The 16849-nt window shown below is 40.1% G+C and overlaps 1 protein-coding gene across 7 annotated transcripts; it reads left to right on the forward strand.

Moving 5' to 3' along the window:
- The first annotated feature begins 753 nt into the window (after positions 1 to 753).
- On the forward strand, positions 754 to 15857 carry LOC120025688 (cytosolic purine 5'-nucleotidase-like). Of its 7 annotated transcripts, XM_038970257.1 has the most exons (21): positions 857 to 971; positions 2623 to 2693; positions 3288 to 3361; positions 3770 to 4194; positions 4773 to 4890; positions 5165 to 5251; positions 5453 to 5548; positions 7991 to 8082; positions 8181 to 8238; positions 8371 to 8464; positions 8580 to 8633; positions 8840 to 8923; positions 9020 to 9061; positions 9160 to 9261; positions 10996 to 11062; positions 12344 to 12514; positions 12667 to 12718; positions 12820 to 12880; positions 13332 to 13508; positions 13623 to 13718; positions 13885 to 15857. In XM_038970257.1, exons 7-21 carry the CDS (start codon positions 5472 to 5474, stop codon positions 13924 to 13926), a joined length of 1269 nt encoding a protein of 422 aa, XP_038826185.1. In that variant the 5' UTR covers positions 857 to 971; positions 2623 to 2693; positions 3288 to 3361; positions 3770 to 4194; positions 4773 to 4890; positions 5165 to 5251; positions 5453 to 5471; the 3' UTR covers positions 13927 to 15857. The 7 variants fall into 7 exon arrangements, with proteins under 7 accessions (XP_038826181.1, XP_038826179.1, XP_038826185.1 ...); XM_038970254.1 differs by lacking the exon at positions 5165 to 5251; XM_038970255.1 differs by lacking the exon at positions 5165 to 5251 and having other exon boundaries at positions 3866 to 4194.
- The last annotated feature ends 992 nt before the right edge of the window (positions 15858 to 16849 follow it).

Here is a 16849-nt window from a genome sequence, read left to right on the forward strand (position 1 = left end):
AAATCCCATCATGCTTAGGGTCATGTATAAAAATGCCCAGTTGCCCATTATTTTGGGTACCATGGCTAGAAGATATCTCAGTGACTTTGAAAGACGGGTCTCAAAGGAGCATATGGGGTATAAAGTGTGTGTGTGTGTGTGCATGCATGCCTGCGTGCGTGCGTGTCACCCACCCACCCACCAGAAATCTCAACTCAATTGAACACTTATGGGAGATTCTGGAGCTTCAACAAAACACCAAATTATGGAATTTATCGTGGGAGAATGGGGTCTCACCCCTCCAATAGAGTTCCCAGACACTTGTAGAATCTATGCCAAGGCCCATTGAAGCTATTCTGGAGGCTCGTGCTGGCCCAACGACCTATTAAGACACGATGTTGGTGTTTCCTTTATTTGGGCAGTTACCTGTATGTGGCCTAATGTAAAACGAATTGTTGTTTTCTTTAGTACTTTCATTGTGTTGTTTTTTGAATATCGTCCAGCTTCGCTCATATCGCAGAAGTGATATCAGCAAACTCAAGCCATACGCACGTTCCTCTCTGCGTGTGTGCGACTGATTACATTATCTCGGTATTTTAAGCCAGTTTCCAGTCCGCTGTGAGTTTGACCAATTCATAGACAAGATAGGATGCAGTAGGTCCCAGAACCCCCGCACCCACTTTTAACTACCGAACCACGAAGTTTAAAGCATGGGAGTGGCTGTTTACTGACGTGTAGTGAAACCCTTTACGCACAGATCTGCGTATTTTGGAGCTTTAAAAGCCTCCAGTTAGTAAGCTTCTAGTGAGATGACAGCTAGGACTTAGGCTACCCATGTCAGATCTCACTATCCCCCTATCTGGAGAGGCTGTTACAGCGACGACTATGGAGGATCCGACTCGGATTGTGACAGATCAACCTACTAAATCTGATACAGACCAGAGCATTTCACCCGATGTGCCCTTGGTGAAGAACATGGAATATCAGCACAAGTGAGTTATTATTTGATGTAGCATAATATTTATTACACCCATAAAGATATGACATGTGCAGCTCAGTTTTGGGTCCAATCCTACACTAGTGCTTACAAAACTGGCAATGCTGTAGTATGAATGTGACACAAACCTGTAGGCTGTAGAGGCCAATCCAGGTATGGTTATATCATACAGGTTTGCATAAGGTCATAGGGCATGTCCTGTGTCATATACACTAATTGGCTCAGCTTATTTTATTTTCATTTTTCAAATACTTGGAACTTGGAGAAAATGTGCTTTCTGTTTTTTACATGAGCATTTTATAACTTTGTGATAATGTAGCCTATACGCTTTGTTACTGTGATCCAACACCTTTGCTGTATCAGGTTCTGACAATGCACAGAGATTCTTTACTTTTTTTAACTAGGCAAGTCAGTTAAGAACAAATTCTTATTTACAATGACGGCCTAGGAACAGTGGGTTAACTGCCTTGTTCAGTGGCAGAACAACAGATTTTTACCTTGTCAGCTCGGGGATTCGATCTAACAACCTTTCGGTTACTGGCCCAACGCCCTAACCACTAGGCTACCTGCCACCCCAGAGATCTGTCAGACAGACTCACATTACCTGTTCTGATTGGTGAATGGGAGTGGAGATTAGGAATGGTATGTGAGGTCAGGGACGCCTTCTCTTTCACACCTCGATTGTAAGAGTCACTCATTTCTGTTCTTCCTCCACATTATAGGGTAATTGTTTGGCTGAGGTCTAAAAGAGAAGAGCATCTTAGGTCTTTTCTAGCCTTGATAAAAGTTCTCAGTCACTCAGGTGTAAATCACACTTGGGGGGACACTTCAATATCCCCTTACACCAGTGTCAGGTATATTATTTAACCAATTACTGTCAGTGTACGCTATTCATGCTTCAAACCAGATATACTCCATCAGTAGCCTTGTTCATACTTCCCAGGCACCCACTGTCTCAGGGTGACTGTTGTCTCAGGGTGACTGTTGTCTCAGGGGGATTGTTGTCTCAGGGTGACTGTTGTTGTTCGCTCAAGTGAGGCTTCCTCAAGTGAGGCTTCCTCAGCAACACGCTTCCAGAACACGAGCTGTCAGGTGAATTATTAACAGCTACCCTATATGTTTGAACTGGCTGCTATTGGCAGGAGCTGGAGACAGACAGACAGACAGACAGACAGACAGACAGACAGACAGACAGACAGACAGACAGACAGACAGACAGACAGACAGACAGACAGGGTGAGGTGTAGGCCACTCTGACAGGAGGGAGATGGGTTTCTCTCCCCTGGTGTCACTGATAGAGGCTCCATATCACCTGGTGACACAGGAAACCCCTCTGTGGTTACCTTGTGAATGACTGAACTGATCAGAGTCCTGATTTGATATGTACGAAAGCAATCTCTCTTTAACTAGTTTGGTAGTTCTTTTGAATACAGCAATCTATTTTCAGAAGTTGCCCATTCTGTCTTTTCATTGTGGTTTCCAAGTCTTTGTTCCATTCTTGATTGAACAAAGATATTTTTGTTATAACATATGGATTTAGTTATTACATAGGCTGTCCATTACTGAAATATAAACCTGTTACTGATGATTAGGTGGAGTTCTGTGTGGTAGAGGCTAGAGAGAACTGACCACAGTTTCTGTTGCAGCACCACCGACTGCAAAGTTTGATCACATGCAGAGTGTGCTCAATGAGTTGAATCAGGATACATTAATCACGGTACGTGACTGTCATCAAAAAATAAGCAGTGCCAAGTCTCGGAAATCCTTGCCAATACCATTGCAGCCTCCTAAAAAAAACATTGCCTTAAATATCTTTCCTCTAGAGTCTAGATGGACGTGGCTGTCCATGTTGGCAGGCTTGAAGACATATGTTAATGAACTGATAAGAGTAGGACTTTGATGATGTGATGTAGTGCAGTAGGATATAGCGCCCGATACGGCACTACGAGCTGAATGTGCAGCATAAGATATTCTTTAATGGTTGCTTCCCAAGAATATAGTTGGTGAGGCATATCCCAATGTGACCAGCATTGTGCTCAAGTTGATTGATTTCCATGGGCTTGAAGAAAGTTGAGTCAATTTGTCAAAATGAGTTCTACTCTTGAAGGTTTCAGCAACTGGTCTTAGACAATAGGTCAGATTTGGAGCCATATTCAAGCCATGCCATTAAATACTCTTGTACAGCTGATTGGGTATTCTGAAAAGCTTTGACATGCCCATCTGAGATCTGCTTCTCCTCAACTGACCCCTGTTTTGTCTCCCAGATAATCACTTCAGAAACTCCAACTGTCCTGTTTTCCTTTGATTACAGGGTGTTTGTCAATAGGAGTGTACCATTGGAGAACATCAAATGCTATGGCTTTGACATGGACTACACTCTGGCAGGTAGGTTCATCTATACTGAACAAAAATATTAAATGTTTCATAAACTGAAATAAAAGATCCCAGAAATGTTCCATATGCACAAAATGCTTATTTCTCTCAAATGCACAAATTTGTTTAGATCCCTGTTAGTGAGCATTTCTCTTTTACCAAGATAATCCATCCACCTGACATGTGTGGCATATCAACAACCTGATTTAAACAGCATGATCATTACACAGGTGCTCCTTGTGCTGGGGCAAATAAAAGGCCACTCTAAAATGTGCAGTTTTGTCACACAACACAATGCCACAGATGTCAAGGGAGGGAGCGTGCAATTGGCATGCTGACTGCAGAAATGTCCACCAGAGCTGTTGCCAGAGAATTGAATGTTAATTTCTCTACCATACCCTGCCTCCAACATCATTTTAGAGAATTTGGCAGTACGTCCAACCGGTCTCACAACCTCAGACCATGTGTATAGCGTCGTGTAAGCGAGCGGTTTGCTGATGTCAATGTTGTGAACAGAATCCCAGTGGTGGAGTTATTGTACGGGCAGGCATAAGCTACGGACAGCGAACACAATTGCATTTTTTTGCATAGAGTGGTGTGACAATTGCACAATTGCATAGAGTGGTGTGTCGTACACATCGATCCAGATGTGTACGACAGCGTGATCCAGTTCCCGCCAATATCCAGCAACTTCGCACAGCCATTGAAGAGGAGTGGGACAACATTCCACAGGCCACAATCAACAGTCTGATCAACGAAGGAGATGTGTCCCGTTGCATGACGTGAATGGTGGTCCCACCAGATAATGACTGGTTTTCTGATCCACACCCCTACTTGTTTTTAAGGTATCTGTGACCAACAGATGCATATCTGTATTCCCAGTCATCTGAAATCCATAGATTAGGGCCTAATGAATTTATTTCAATAGACTGATTTCCTCGTATGAACTGTAACTCAGTAAAATCTTTCAAATTATTGCATGTCGTGTTTATATTGTTGTTCAGTATAGTAGCCCAGTAGACCTACTCCAACAAAGAGAAAATGTGATTGTACTGGTAAAGGGCCAAAAAAGGCTGACTTTTGGAGAAAATATGAAAATCTATGTCTCAAAGATTTAAGGTGTGCAATCAGGGGGTATACTACAAAGCAGGATTAATGAGTTAGCCTAAACAACCAGAAATAACTAGATTTCCTGATTCATTAAGAAAGCTAAACTTACATTTGTTTTTGTTTGTTAGACTATGCCCATTTCAAGCTTAAACTTAAAACAAACTAAGTTATTTCAAAATATTTAGGCATGTTAGCTTGAATCTACTTTATAGTATACCGCTCAGAACTATATTGAACAGTATATGAGGATAGCAACATTGTTAAATTTTCACTGATGAATACTGATGAATACTGATGTGTCCTGTGTGTGTAGAGTACAAGTCTCCTGACTACGAGGACCTGGGCTTTGAGCTGCTCAGAGACAGGCTGGTGTCTATAGGCTATCCCCATGAGCTACTGCATTACACCTACGACCCCACCTTCCCCACACGGTGAGTTCTCTCTTCCTGTTGATCCCACACACATTTGCATACTGTTTATTTTTACATGATCAGTTTGGTAATACATATCATGACCCTTTACTCACAAATATGTTTTTTTCTTCTGTTCTCCATGAAATGGAGCTCCTTAGCATTGTGTTGATGCAAAGCATGGTTAGTTAGGATGGGGCTCTTCATGGGACTCTACTTATGAAATGACCCCTAACCATTCTTTTTCAAGTCATTTGTTGCTCTGTGCATTCTATTTTCTGTATCCTTGCCCCAGGGGGACACTATGCTGGAGAAACATCTGACATTTTATCACTTCATCAGCAGATAGACCTCCTGCAGAGATAGGTCCCCCAAAGGCCTGGTAACAGTTGAATAACAAGATTGGTCAAAATAGAGCAGAAATAAAAAGTAACCTACTGATACTATCAAGAGCAGCCACAAATCTAAAAGATATCATCTATCCCTCTCCCATCCATTCCTCTCTCTGCTTATCTCTGCATAACCATATTCACCCCTGGCTCTCTCTTCCTCCTTTTCATCCCAATCTCTCCTCCCTCCTTAGCGGCCTGGTGTTTGACACAATGTATGGTAACTTGCTGAAGGTGGACTCCAATGGAAACATTCTGCTGTGCAGTCATGGTTTCACCTTTCTAAAAAGGTGAGTGATACATCACAGGAAATACAATAGTTTGTGTGTGTGTGTGTGCATGTGGACGTGTTTCATTATACATGAATAGTAAACAAACAAAAATTTGACCAACTGGGGACATTGTATTAGTCCCCACAAGGTCAAATGCTATTTCTAGAGGGTTTAGGGTTAGAATTAGTGTTAGGGTTAAGGTTAGGAGCTAGGGTTAGATTTAGGGTTAAGGTTAGGTTTTCAGATAAGGGTTAGGTTAGGGAAAATAGGATTTTGAATGGGACTGAATTGTGTGACCCCCACAAAGTTAGTTATACAAGACTGGTGTGTGTGTGTGTGTGTGTGTGTGTGTGTGTGTGTGTGTGTGTGTGTGTGTGTGTGTGTGTGTGTGTGTGTGTGTGTGTGTGTGTTTGTTTGTGAGTATACTGTTTGTAATTCTGTAACAGGATGTCCTTGGGTCAACACTGTCACTGAGGGCACATCTGCACAACCACTTTGCAAAGTCATCTAAGCAGGGGAACAGGGGAATGACACACACACCCACACACGCACGCGCGCACACACACAGCAAATCGGCATGTCTACTCAGTGGGTCATCAGGGTGAAACAGCTCTTCTGTCAAACATCAAAAGAGCACGATCACAGAAAACCACAAGGTCAATATGTGACTATTTTCATATGTCTCATTTAAAATACCATGTTTCCTGAAAGACCGATATATTATACACATCTTATCAAACTGAATCCAGTGAATTTTGTAATTCTCTGCTGGTTACATTTCATAGAAGAAGCAGAATACACTACCTATTGTAACGGCTTTCCTCCTCCTCTTCATCCGAAGAGGAGGAGCAGGGATTGAACCAAACTGCAGCGTTGTGTGATGACATATTATTTATTTAAACAAGACACAAAACGAACTATACTTGATAAACTACAAAACAACAAACGACGTAGACGCACCTGAACATAAGAACTTACGTATAACGAAGAACGCATGAAAACAGGAACAGACTACATAAACCGAACAAACGAACAAACAAAACCGAAACAGTCCCATGTGGCGTAACATAACACAGACACAGGAGACAACCACCCACAACAATCAATGTGAAAACACCTACCTTAATATGACTCTCAATCAGAGGAAATGAAAACCACCTGCCTCTAATTGAGAGCCATATCAGGTCACCCTTAAACCAACATAGAAACAGAAAACATAGACTGCCCACCCAAACTCACGTCCTGACCAACTAACACATACAAAAACTAACAGAAAACAGGTCAGGAACGTGACACCTATGTGTAGGCTATATATTGCAGCTGTATGAAAGAGTTGTTTTTATCTTGTCGAGGGTACAGGAGATGGACTGACTGAGAAACTAGGCTATGAGATGACAGGGGGATGGGCTGTGGGTTGCCCTGCTCTACACGAGAACAGAGGATGTTGGAGACCAAGGGAGCCTGATCCTGACCTTGGTCAGATCCAACTGTGAGCATCTGTCTCAGTAGGCCTACATACTGCCGTTATATTAAGCTTACAACATAAAACAGCCCCCATGTTCCTGGTTGTTTCATGGAGGACTGAGAAATGAACGCATAATATCCTCTAAAACTTGTTTCACAGCTAACATGATACTCCACAAGGTGTGCAGGAATGTTAAATGTTTTTTCTAAACATTAGTTGGATGCAGATATAGCAGCACTATTTTGGAATTTTTTATTCATCCATTGGCTTACAATGGTGATGTAACCAGCTCACAAATATTAAAAAGTATATTTATATCCACCACCTGGTGCCGTTTGCAAATTAATGTCTGTATGTGTTTACATGTGTGTTATTGCATGATTACGTGAGTTCCTTATGAGTTCATCTTTGGGTTATTGTGAGTCTTATGTAGGACTATGTGTATTTTGTTTTTTTTATCATGAAAGATGAAAGACTATATTGATTATACTTTAGCTGGACATGTACATAGTGCCCATCTTCCATTCATATATCAGGATTTAGATGTCTTTGGGATCCCTTACCAGCAGCTGAGCTATCAAGAGGCTCCGGTTCTAGTTCAAATCCACTCAATCGCCACTGGATCCTTGCCTCATACTCTTACAGTGAGGCAGACTACAGTGTTGCTTCAGTGGATGTTTCTCCAGCTCTAGCTGAACGTCATAGTCAAGAGACTCCAAAAGAGAGGTCTTGTGACGTTGATAGTGCTGGTGGGATACGTGCACTCTGTCTGTTATCTTGTTATCTTCTGGCTCAGTGGGTTCTCTCTGAATGACTCATCATCCAGAAATACTCCAATAGTAGCTGTTTGGTGTTATTGGGGAGGTTGTCAGACCAGCTTACTTCATGAGGTTCTACTACACAGTATGCATGTTTTTATCATGTTACACTTCTTTATATGCACCTGTGGCTACTCCTTAATTTGCTAGTTGAACACATACTTTCCTTCGCTACAGGGACAAGATCCAAGACTACTACCCCAACAACTTCATTCAGAGAGGCAACACTGACCGCTTCTATATCCTCAGTACTCTCTTCAACCTTTCAGGTAGCAACAACAGTGTTATTTTGTGTAGTTCTGTACAATCATGCTGCAAATAAAATAAAGTAGAATGACTTTGTAACGCCCTCCTGCTCCTCCCACAGAGACGTATCTGGATGGTTGCCTTGTGGACCTCTTTACCAGATGCAGCAGATACGAAAAGTGAGTGGACTCTATTATCCTCCTCCCTCTTCTCGTTGCCGACACTTTTTCTCTACAGCTGTGAGAATAGTAAATCATAAAACATAAGTGAATAATGTGACTGTAGTTTCTGTATTTTTTTATTTTTTTTAGCTGCCAGAAAGGCTTCAAACATGGTGACTTGTTCATGTCCTTCAGAAGCATGTTCCAGGATGTCCGAGATGCAATGGACTATGTTCATGATACGGTCAGCATTATACAGTACATACACCACCCCATCCCGACACACATACTCACACATTATGAAACATTACTGTCTGTGCCTTTGTGTAAAGACCGACTCTCTCCATTTTGTCATATAGGGCAGTCTGAAGGAAAGCACTCTGAGGAATTTGGATAAATATGTCGTCAGAGACGTGAGTGAAAATAACTTTGAACCTCCCTTAATTGCTCTTCCATACTGGATACCTTTTCTGGATACAGTATATTGACCAAGTGTTTTAGACATAATTTATGAGATGATACCTCAGTTAATTAATGACGTTCAACAAAGTCTCTGAGATTACCTAAACTTTCTCTATCCAGAGGAATTGACCCTCTCCCTTTCTCTTCTTCTCGATAGCTAAACTTGCCTGTTCTCCTGACTCGTATTAAGGAGGTGGCCAAAGTGTTCCTGGCGACCAACAGTGATTACAACTACACGGAGGTCAGTTGTTAATGTTGCATGGTTCATGATGTCTGTTCAATGCATTCTATTCTATTCACTTTTATACTAAGGATGTGTCTTTGTTCTTTTCCCTAGGCTATCATGAAATACTTGCTTGAAACTCCACCAGGTGCCAAGGTTAGTCTAGGTGTCTCCAGTTTCAAATTAAGGAAAAGGGTTTTGGGGAACAAATTACCATTCATTTTAATGAACATTTCAATATTTTTTTCCTGAAGTACCCCCAAAAAACGTGGCGCGCCTTCTTTGACCTTGTCGTCGTGGATACCAGGAAGCCACTGTTCTTTGCCGAGGGAACTGTGCTGAGACAAGTGGACACGGTAAGAACCTTTCACTCATCATCACATGGTGTGTATAGAAAATATCCTTTAACACACCTCGCAATTAGATTAATGTTCTAATCCAGAGCTATATATTTAGAGTTATGCTAGTTTTTAGAATTGTGTATTGTTCTAATTCTATACATTCAGTTATATAGCATTGTTTAAGTATTCCCCATGTAATGTTAATGGGGAGCTAACATGGCTGCCATAGAATGTTGAGTGTCATGTACAGTGCCTTCAGAAGTATTCACACCACTTGAATTTTTCCACATTTTGTTGTGTTACGAAGTGGGATTAAAATGGATTTAATTGTAAAAAAAAAAAAAATCAATAATCTGCACAAAATACTCTAACGTCAAAGTGTTCAACCCCCTGAGTCAATACATGTTAGAATCACCTTTGGCAGTGATTACAACTGTGAGTCTTTATGGGTAATTCTCTAAGAGCTTTCCACACCTGGATTGTGCAACACATGCCCATTTATTATTTTAAAAACTCTTCCAGCTCTGTCAAATTGGTTGTTAATCATTGCTAGACAACCATTTCCAGGTCTTTCCATTGATTTTCAAGTAGATTTAAGTCAAAACTGTATCTTGGCCACATTCACTGTCTTCTTGGTAAGCAACTCCAGTATAGATTTGGCCTTGTGTTTTAGGTTACTGTCCTGCTGAAAGGTGAGTTTATTGAACCAGGTTTTCATCTAGGATTTTGCCTTTGCTTAGCTCCATTCTGTTTATTTTTTTATCCTGAAAAACTCCCCAGTCCTTTACAGTTACAAGCATACCCATAACATGATGCAGCCACCACTATACTTGAAAATATGGAGTGTGGTTTGCCCTAAACATAACACTTTGTAATCAGGACATGTTTTGCAGAATGTTTTTAGTGCCTTGTCCCCCAACAGGATGCATGTTTTGGAATGTTTTTATTCTGTACAGGCTTTCTTCTTTTCACTCTGTAAAATAGGTTAGTATTGTGGAGCGACTACAATGTTGTTGAGCCATCCCCAGTGTTTTCCTATAACAGCCATTAAACTCTTTAACGGTTTTAAAGTCACCATTGGTTTCCTTCCTCTCTGGCCACTGAGTTAGGAAAGACGCCTGTATCTTTGTAGTGACTGGGTGTATTGATACACCATCCAAAGTGTAATTAATAACTTTACCATACTCAAAAGGATATTCAATGTAATATTTTTTTAATTTGTACACTTCTACCAATAGTTTACTTTCTTTGCAAGGCATTAGAAAACCTCCCTGGTCTTTGTGGTTGAATCTGTGTTTTAAATTCAATGCTCGTCTGAGGGCCCTTACAGATAATTGTATGTGTGGGGTATAGAGATGAGGTAGTCATTGAAAAAACATGTTAAACACTATTATTGCACACAGAGTCTATGTAACTTATTGTGTGACTTGTTAAGCAAATTCTTACTGCTGAACGTATTTAGACCTGCCATAACAATGGAGTTGAATACTTATTGACTCAAGACATTTCAGCTTTCATTTTTTATTCATTTGTAAAATTTTCTAAAAACATAATTCCACTTTGACATTATGGGGTATTGTGTGTAGTGGGGGAAAAAACTATTTTAAATTCAGGTTGTAACACAACAGAATTTGGAAAAAGTCAAGGGTGTGTATACTTTCTGAAGGCACTGTAAATGCTTCATAATGCAGAAACCACATTGGCTCAACTCTCTAAATACATGGCTCTGTTCATATCTATCCAACATAGAACACAGGGAAGCTCCGTATTGGAACATACACTGGAGACCTCCAGCATGGAACTGTCTACTCTGGCGGTAAGAATTCAAATGTTAATCCCAGCTAGCACATAACAAAATGTTTCTTAGAGGTTGGTGAGAGCATGGTTGTCCTATGGTTATTTTCCATACAACCTTCCCACAACTTTATGGGAATGGTGCAGGATAGTTGATTGGCTTTGGAACATTCTCAGCACATTTAAGAAACTTGACAAAAAACATGATTTTCTTGGTATTTCATTACTTTAACAGAACGTTTCCTAAAAGTTAAAACATGGTTACATTTCATTTAAATTTTGGTAATGTTCTAGGAACGTTCTCCAACTGGTCTGACATTGGGAATGTTCTCAAATAGTTACGAGAACGTTAAGAAACAACGCTCTTCTGTGGGAATTTCAGTACTTCAGCATAACATTTCCTACAGGTTTTCTCATTGTTCTATTTAAAGTCATGTTCTCAAATTGTTCTGAGAATGTTAAGAAAACTTTCCATAAAAAACACAAGAAAACTTTAGTAACGTACAGAGAACGTTCTAAGAATTTATTTAAAAACATATACATTATGTTTTCAGCATCAACAAAACTATCTTAAGTGTGCTCAAGTGTGTTGGCCGCACCCACTAATTGGCTTAATGAGTGTTTATTTTCTTTTGAAATGGGGTCTGTTTGAGTAGACTAAAATGACCAGCTTTGTATGTGTAAAAAAAAACATGGTATGCTAGTTCAATCCTAGTGGCACAGTGGACTAATTACATGGACAGAGAACAGAAGATCATAGGTTCGAATCTGACTGCCACAATTAAAAAGAAATGTGTTTGCATGATTAATGCCTAATTAAAATAATTTTCATGTGTCCTACCTGTGCTGGCATTCAAAACAGTTAACCAAAAGTAAGCTAGCAGTCTTGTTGAAACATGTTCTCAGAACGTTATTTAATTATCTTCATATAACCTATAATTTCCATTTTCAGAACATGTATGTTTCCAGAACAGGCAAAGGTTTTCACTTCCATTCTCAGAATTTTACCAGTCAGGAAATATATGGCTTCATTCCCAGAACCAATAAGAAACCAAAAATGTACATTCCCCCAACTTCCAAGCAACCAAAAGTTTTAGCTGGGATATTATCATCAAAAAAGGTAACATATTCTAGGAAGAGGGACAGAGAGGAAATGGGAAGATAGGAGAAAGGGATTAAGATGGTATTAAATTGAGAGAGGAATAGTGAGTTTCACCCATCTTGGTTTCAGTGGGAGTCATATCAGTGGGTGTCACATCTCCTCAACTTTCCATCCTCTTTTATCTGTCTCTCCTCCCTGCAGGCTCCTCAGACATTGTATGTGACCTGCTGGACGTGAAGGGGAAGGACATTCTCTATGTGGGTGACCACATCTTTGGGGACATCCTAAAGTCTAAGAAGAGGCAAGGTTGGAAGACCTTCCTGGTGGTGCCTGAGCTGGCCAAAGAGCTGCAGGTGTGGACAGAGAAGAACCGTGAGTACAAACACGGTCAACCTCCTCTTCATGACCTCACAGTGACCCTAAAACTGACCTATCATATACCACATGCATAACGTGGCCACTTTACATACCTTAGGTAATGTAATCTTGGCCACCATTTTGATGAGTGTCTCTTTTTCCTCAAGATCTCTTTGAAGAGCTGAAGCATCTTGATATATTTTTAGCTGAGTTGTACAAGTGAGTGGGCATTTCCTTTGTTCTATGAGTGACACTCGCCTATTATTTCACTTGACAGAGCTGTGCATGATGTTGTCAATCTGACTGGCCTCTCTCCTTAGGCACCTGGACAGTAGCTGTAGAGAGTGCCCAGACATCACTGCCATTCAGACCAGGATGAAGGTAAACCATGCCCACTGACACATAATCCCTCTCTGAGAAATGTTCTAATACAGTGGTTCCCAACTCCAGTTCTCGAGTACCCCCAACAGCACACATTTTTGTTGTAGCCTCTGACAAAAAAAACCTGATTCAATAATAGTATTTACTGTGGTGTTTTTTCAGACCTTACTGTAGTATTTACTCTGCTGTTTTTGTTTTATTATCTTGAACATAGAAGTGGAGGCTTTCTCCTTGAGGGCATCAATACTAGAGAAATAAGGTATATAACTAAAGTATACTTAAGTAATAAGGTATGAGGGGGTGTTGTATATGGCCAATATACCACACCCCACAGTACCTTATTGCTTAAGTATACTATAGTTTACTACAGAATGATATAGTAAGTACTGTAGTATTCTATAGTAAACTGTAGTATTTTTTAATGTGGGGTACGTCGCCTTGTGTTTTACAGGTGGTGACCTATAGGATGGATCTGTCCTATGGGCAGATGGGCAGCCTGCTGCGGAGTGGCTCCAGACAGACTCTGTTTGCCAGCCAGCTCATGCGTTACGCTGACCTGTACTCTTCCACCTGCATCAACCTGCTCCACTACCCCTTCAGTTACCTGTTCAGAGCCCCACCAGTCCTGGTGAGTCCCACCTCAGATATCCCTGTGATAATAACAAGGACATGCATCTCTTCTTGCATAAAATCTCATGCTGAAATGACCATGAAAAAAACATTTCTTCCTGATGTTGTCCAGATGCCCCATGAGTCCTCGGTGGATAATCACCCCCTTGACTTCCCTTCACCTCAATTCTCTGTTCTGGACCAAATCCAGAAGATGGCTGAAGCCAAGGTTTGACACTCATACCTACACAGCTATCTGTTATTTATGTTGCATTTTCCATTTAAATAAACACTGTATTTATCTGTTAAAATAGACAGTCTTGCTTTAAGTCCTGAAAAAAGTATATCTTTGTAGTCCATATTGATTTTAAAATATAACTTTTATTTTCTTACAGAGGGCGAGTGAGGATAACACAGCGGAACTGAAAGACACGTGAGGATGTATTTGACAAAACAATTATTCCGTTTTGACATGACTGTTCGCCCAGATCAAAAAGAAAGGTGTCTGTGTTTTTTGGACTGGCAATTTTTTTAAGACACAATACGATATATATAGCGCCACCTGCTGGAAGACAGTTTTATAACTCGTTTTTCATCAATCACCCCTGCATTTTCCCCATGTGATCAGTTTGCCAAGTGTTAGGGAAAATACTATTTGGATAGACACTGATTCTAGGTTAATGTATATAAGTGAATATTTGTCTTAATAATATATGTATTTTTTATGTATCTATTTAGCTACAGTACTTTTACACTCCTATATGCAATACTGATTTTGTTCCCTGTGCAAATGTATTTTAACTTCAATGAGCATGTAAACTGAAACATGTTCAGTGACCATTAATGAAATGTTACTCATTTGTGGTGAATTATTATGCAGGTTGGCTCATTAGCCTATGTTCAATAAGGATGTAGCTAGCTCCTTTGTGGTGGATATGCTTGTTTGGTGGTTATTACAAGACCAAGGTTAGATGGATTTATGACAATTATTACATACAGTATAACAAATATTTACTTATCTCTTGTTGGCTACTCTTCACAGCATACCCTATTTTATTTTTAGAATCCTAACCTAGCCTAAAGGGACCATGCTGTTTGTCTTAAACATGCACAGATCAAATAAAAGTAAGGAGTCCAAAACATGTATCCTTTCTAGAACGGTGAAACAAAATTACAGCATTTTAACATTCATTTGAGTGTAACAAACAAGGTTCTTGAGGTGTATGTACGCTCTCTGCCCATTGGATGGCATTAAATCGCTGTTCTGTGCAAAACGCTTGCAGCCAACTGCACTGTATGCAAACCTATGGGTGGGATGTCATTTTTATCATCGAAACTTGGAAGACTATACTGTAGGTTCATAATGTGTTTCTTCCACATTCAAAATAACAGGGATTAAAACCCCTTTACCATCGAAAGCATTGGTTCATTGAAATGTGAAGTGGTTATAATGTAACTGAATTAATCGGAATAACACAAATATTGAATGTTCAAATAGGCTACAGTCATATTGAGGTGCAAGCGTGTGCTACTGGCCCAAAGGATGTTTCTTTCGTTGCCTCTCGCCAGATCGTTGAAAATGTTAATAACATCCGATTACTGCATTTGCTGTCAAAATCATTTTCTTAAAGATTTGATTTTAGTAACACAGATTCATAGGCAGAATTTAAGCACTTAAGCTAAGTCATTTGCTCGTATATCCTAATCGTCCAAGTTTTCAGCAGTTTAAAATTATTTATTTAATCAACCTTCAAATGATACAAGAAATATAGGCTTAGTTATATTTACTACATCTCATAAATGTAAAAACCTAGGCCTAATTGATATTTTCCGGTTGAAAAGATATGGCATATTCTTCCTATTATCACTGCTAAAGGTGGCCCCACAGATTGAAGCTGGGTCACGTTTGGGAACACGGGTGCGTCATGTGTATCCACTTTGCCCTTGTTCCTCATTATTCACGAGCCCTTCCTATACAATGGCCAATCATTGCAGTTAGCCGTGACTATAGCTACACAAGATTTAATTGCATATCATTGCTTTTCAAGACAAAAACACGACAAAACTGTTCAAGGCAATGTGGCCTTTACATAGCCTACAGTTTACTAAATAGATCTATAAATAAATTAAATACAAATGATTCTTTAACTATACAATGAAGACCAATTTCAATGATGAATCTAAATATTTCAATGTACAGTATTAACATTTCATTATTGAGACTCAATCTAGATAAAGACAAAATAAAGTCAGGCATCTAAAGAAAATTAATACAACTATGGCAACAGTTCATTTTAACCTAATGATTAAATGTTTGCAGTTTTCTTTTTGATCTTATTTCTCTCAAATAAACATATAGGCTACCTCATTTATTCTAACAGCAGACCAACACAAAACCATAGCTTTTATTCACAGCACATTTACTCACTCAAAAGCATACATTTTAACATTATGAAAATGTTTTTGGGAATCAATAAAAAAAAAAAATTAATTGTCTGAAACAATTGGGAGTACTTTGGGTCTCAGACAGCCTTGTGAGACTGTATGAGTAGCTAATTAACTCATTAACTTATCCTCTGCAGTTAACAGGGTGTAATGGAGCTTGCCTGAGCCACACACAAGTGGTGCTCCAAACCACTGACCTGTTGGATTCAGTGCAGGACTCTGTGCTCTACCCAGTCAGATATGACTGCAGACACACACACCCATGGCACCGTCCCCCATTCCACGCATTCCAGGATTTCCCAGAAAGCAATGCAAGCAAGCCTCAACAAGTCACATTCTTCACTCTGGGGGAATTTCGCACAGTCAAGTGGTTGAGATAGATCTGCTCCACCTTACTAATACTGACTTCACTTCAAGATGAAATCAACTCAATGATCAATACATATCTTGTCCCTCCCTAAAGCAAACAAAGTCGCTTTTTAATTAATATTCTTCAAAAATGTACAAAGCCTGGGTAAGTACACTACATGACCAAAAGTATGTGGACACCTGCTCGTCGAACATCTCATTCCAAAATCATGGGCATTAATATGGAGTTGGTCCCCCCTTTGCTGCTATAACAGCCTCCACTCTTCTGAGAAGGCTTTCCACTAGATGTTGGAACATTGCTGCGGGGACTTGCTTCCATTCAGCCACAAGAGCATTAGTGAGGTCAGGCACTGATGTTGGGTGATTAGGCTTGGCTCGCAGTCGGCGTTCCAATACATCCCAAAGGTGTTCGATGGGGTTGAGGTCAGGGCTCTTTGCAGGCCAGTAAAGTTCTTCCACACCAATCTCGACAAACCATTTCTTTATGGACCTTGCCTTGTGCACAGGAGTGTTGTCATGCTGAAACAGGAAAGGGCCTTTCCCAAA

Source organism: Salvelinus namaycush, chromosome 31 (genome assembly GCF_016432855.1).
Source record: "Salvelinus namaycush isolate Seneca chromosome 31, SaNama_1.0, whole genome shotgun sequence".
Classification (NCBI taxonomy): domain Eukaryota; kingdom Metazoa; phylum Chordata; class Actinopteri; order Salmoniformes; family Salmonidae; genus Salvelinus; species Salvelinus namaycush.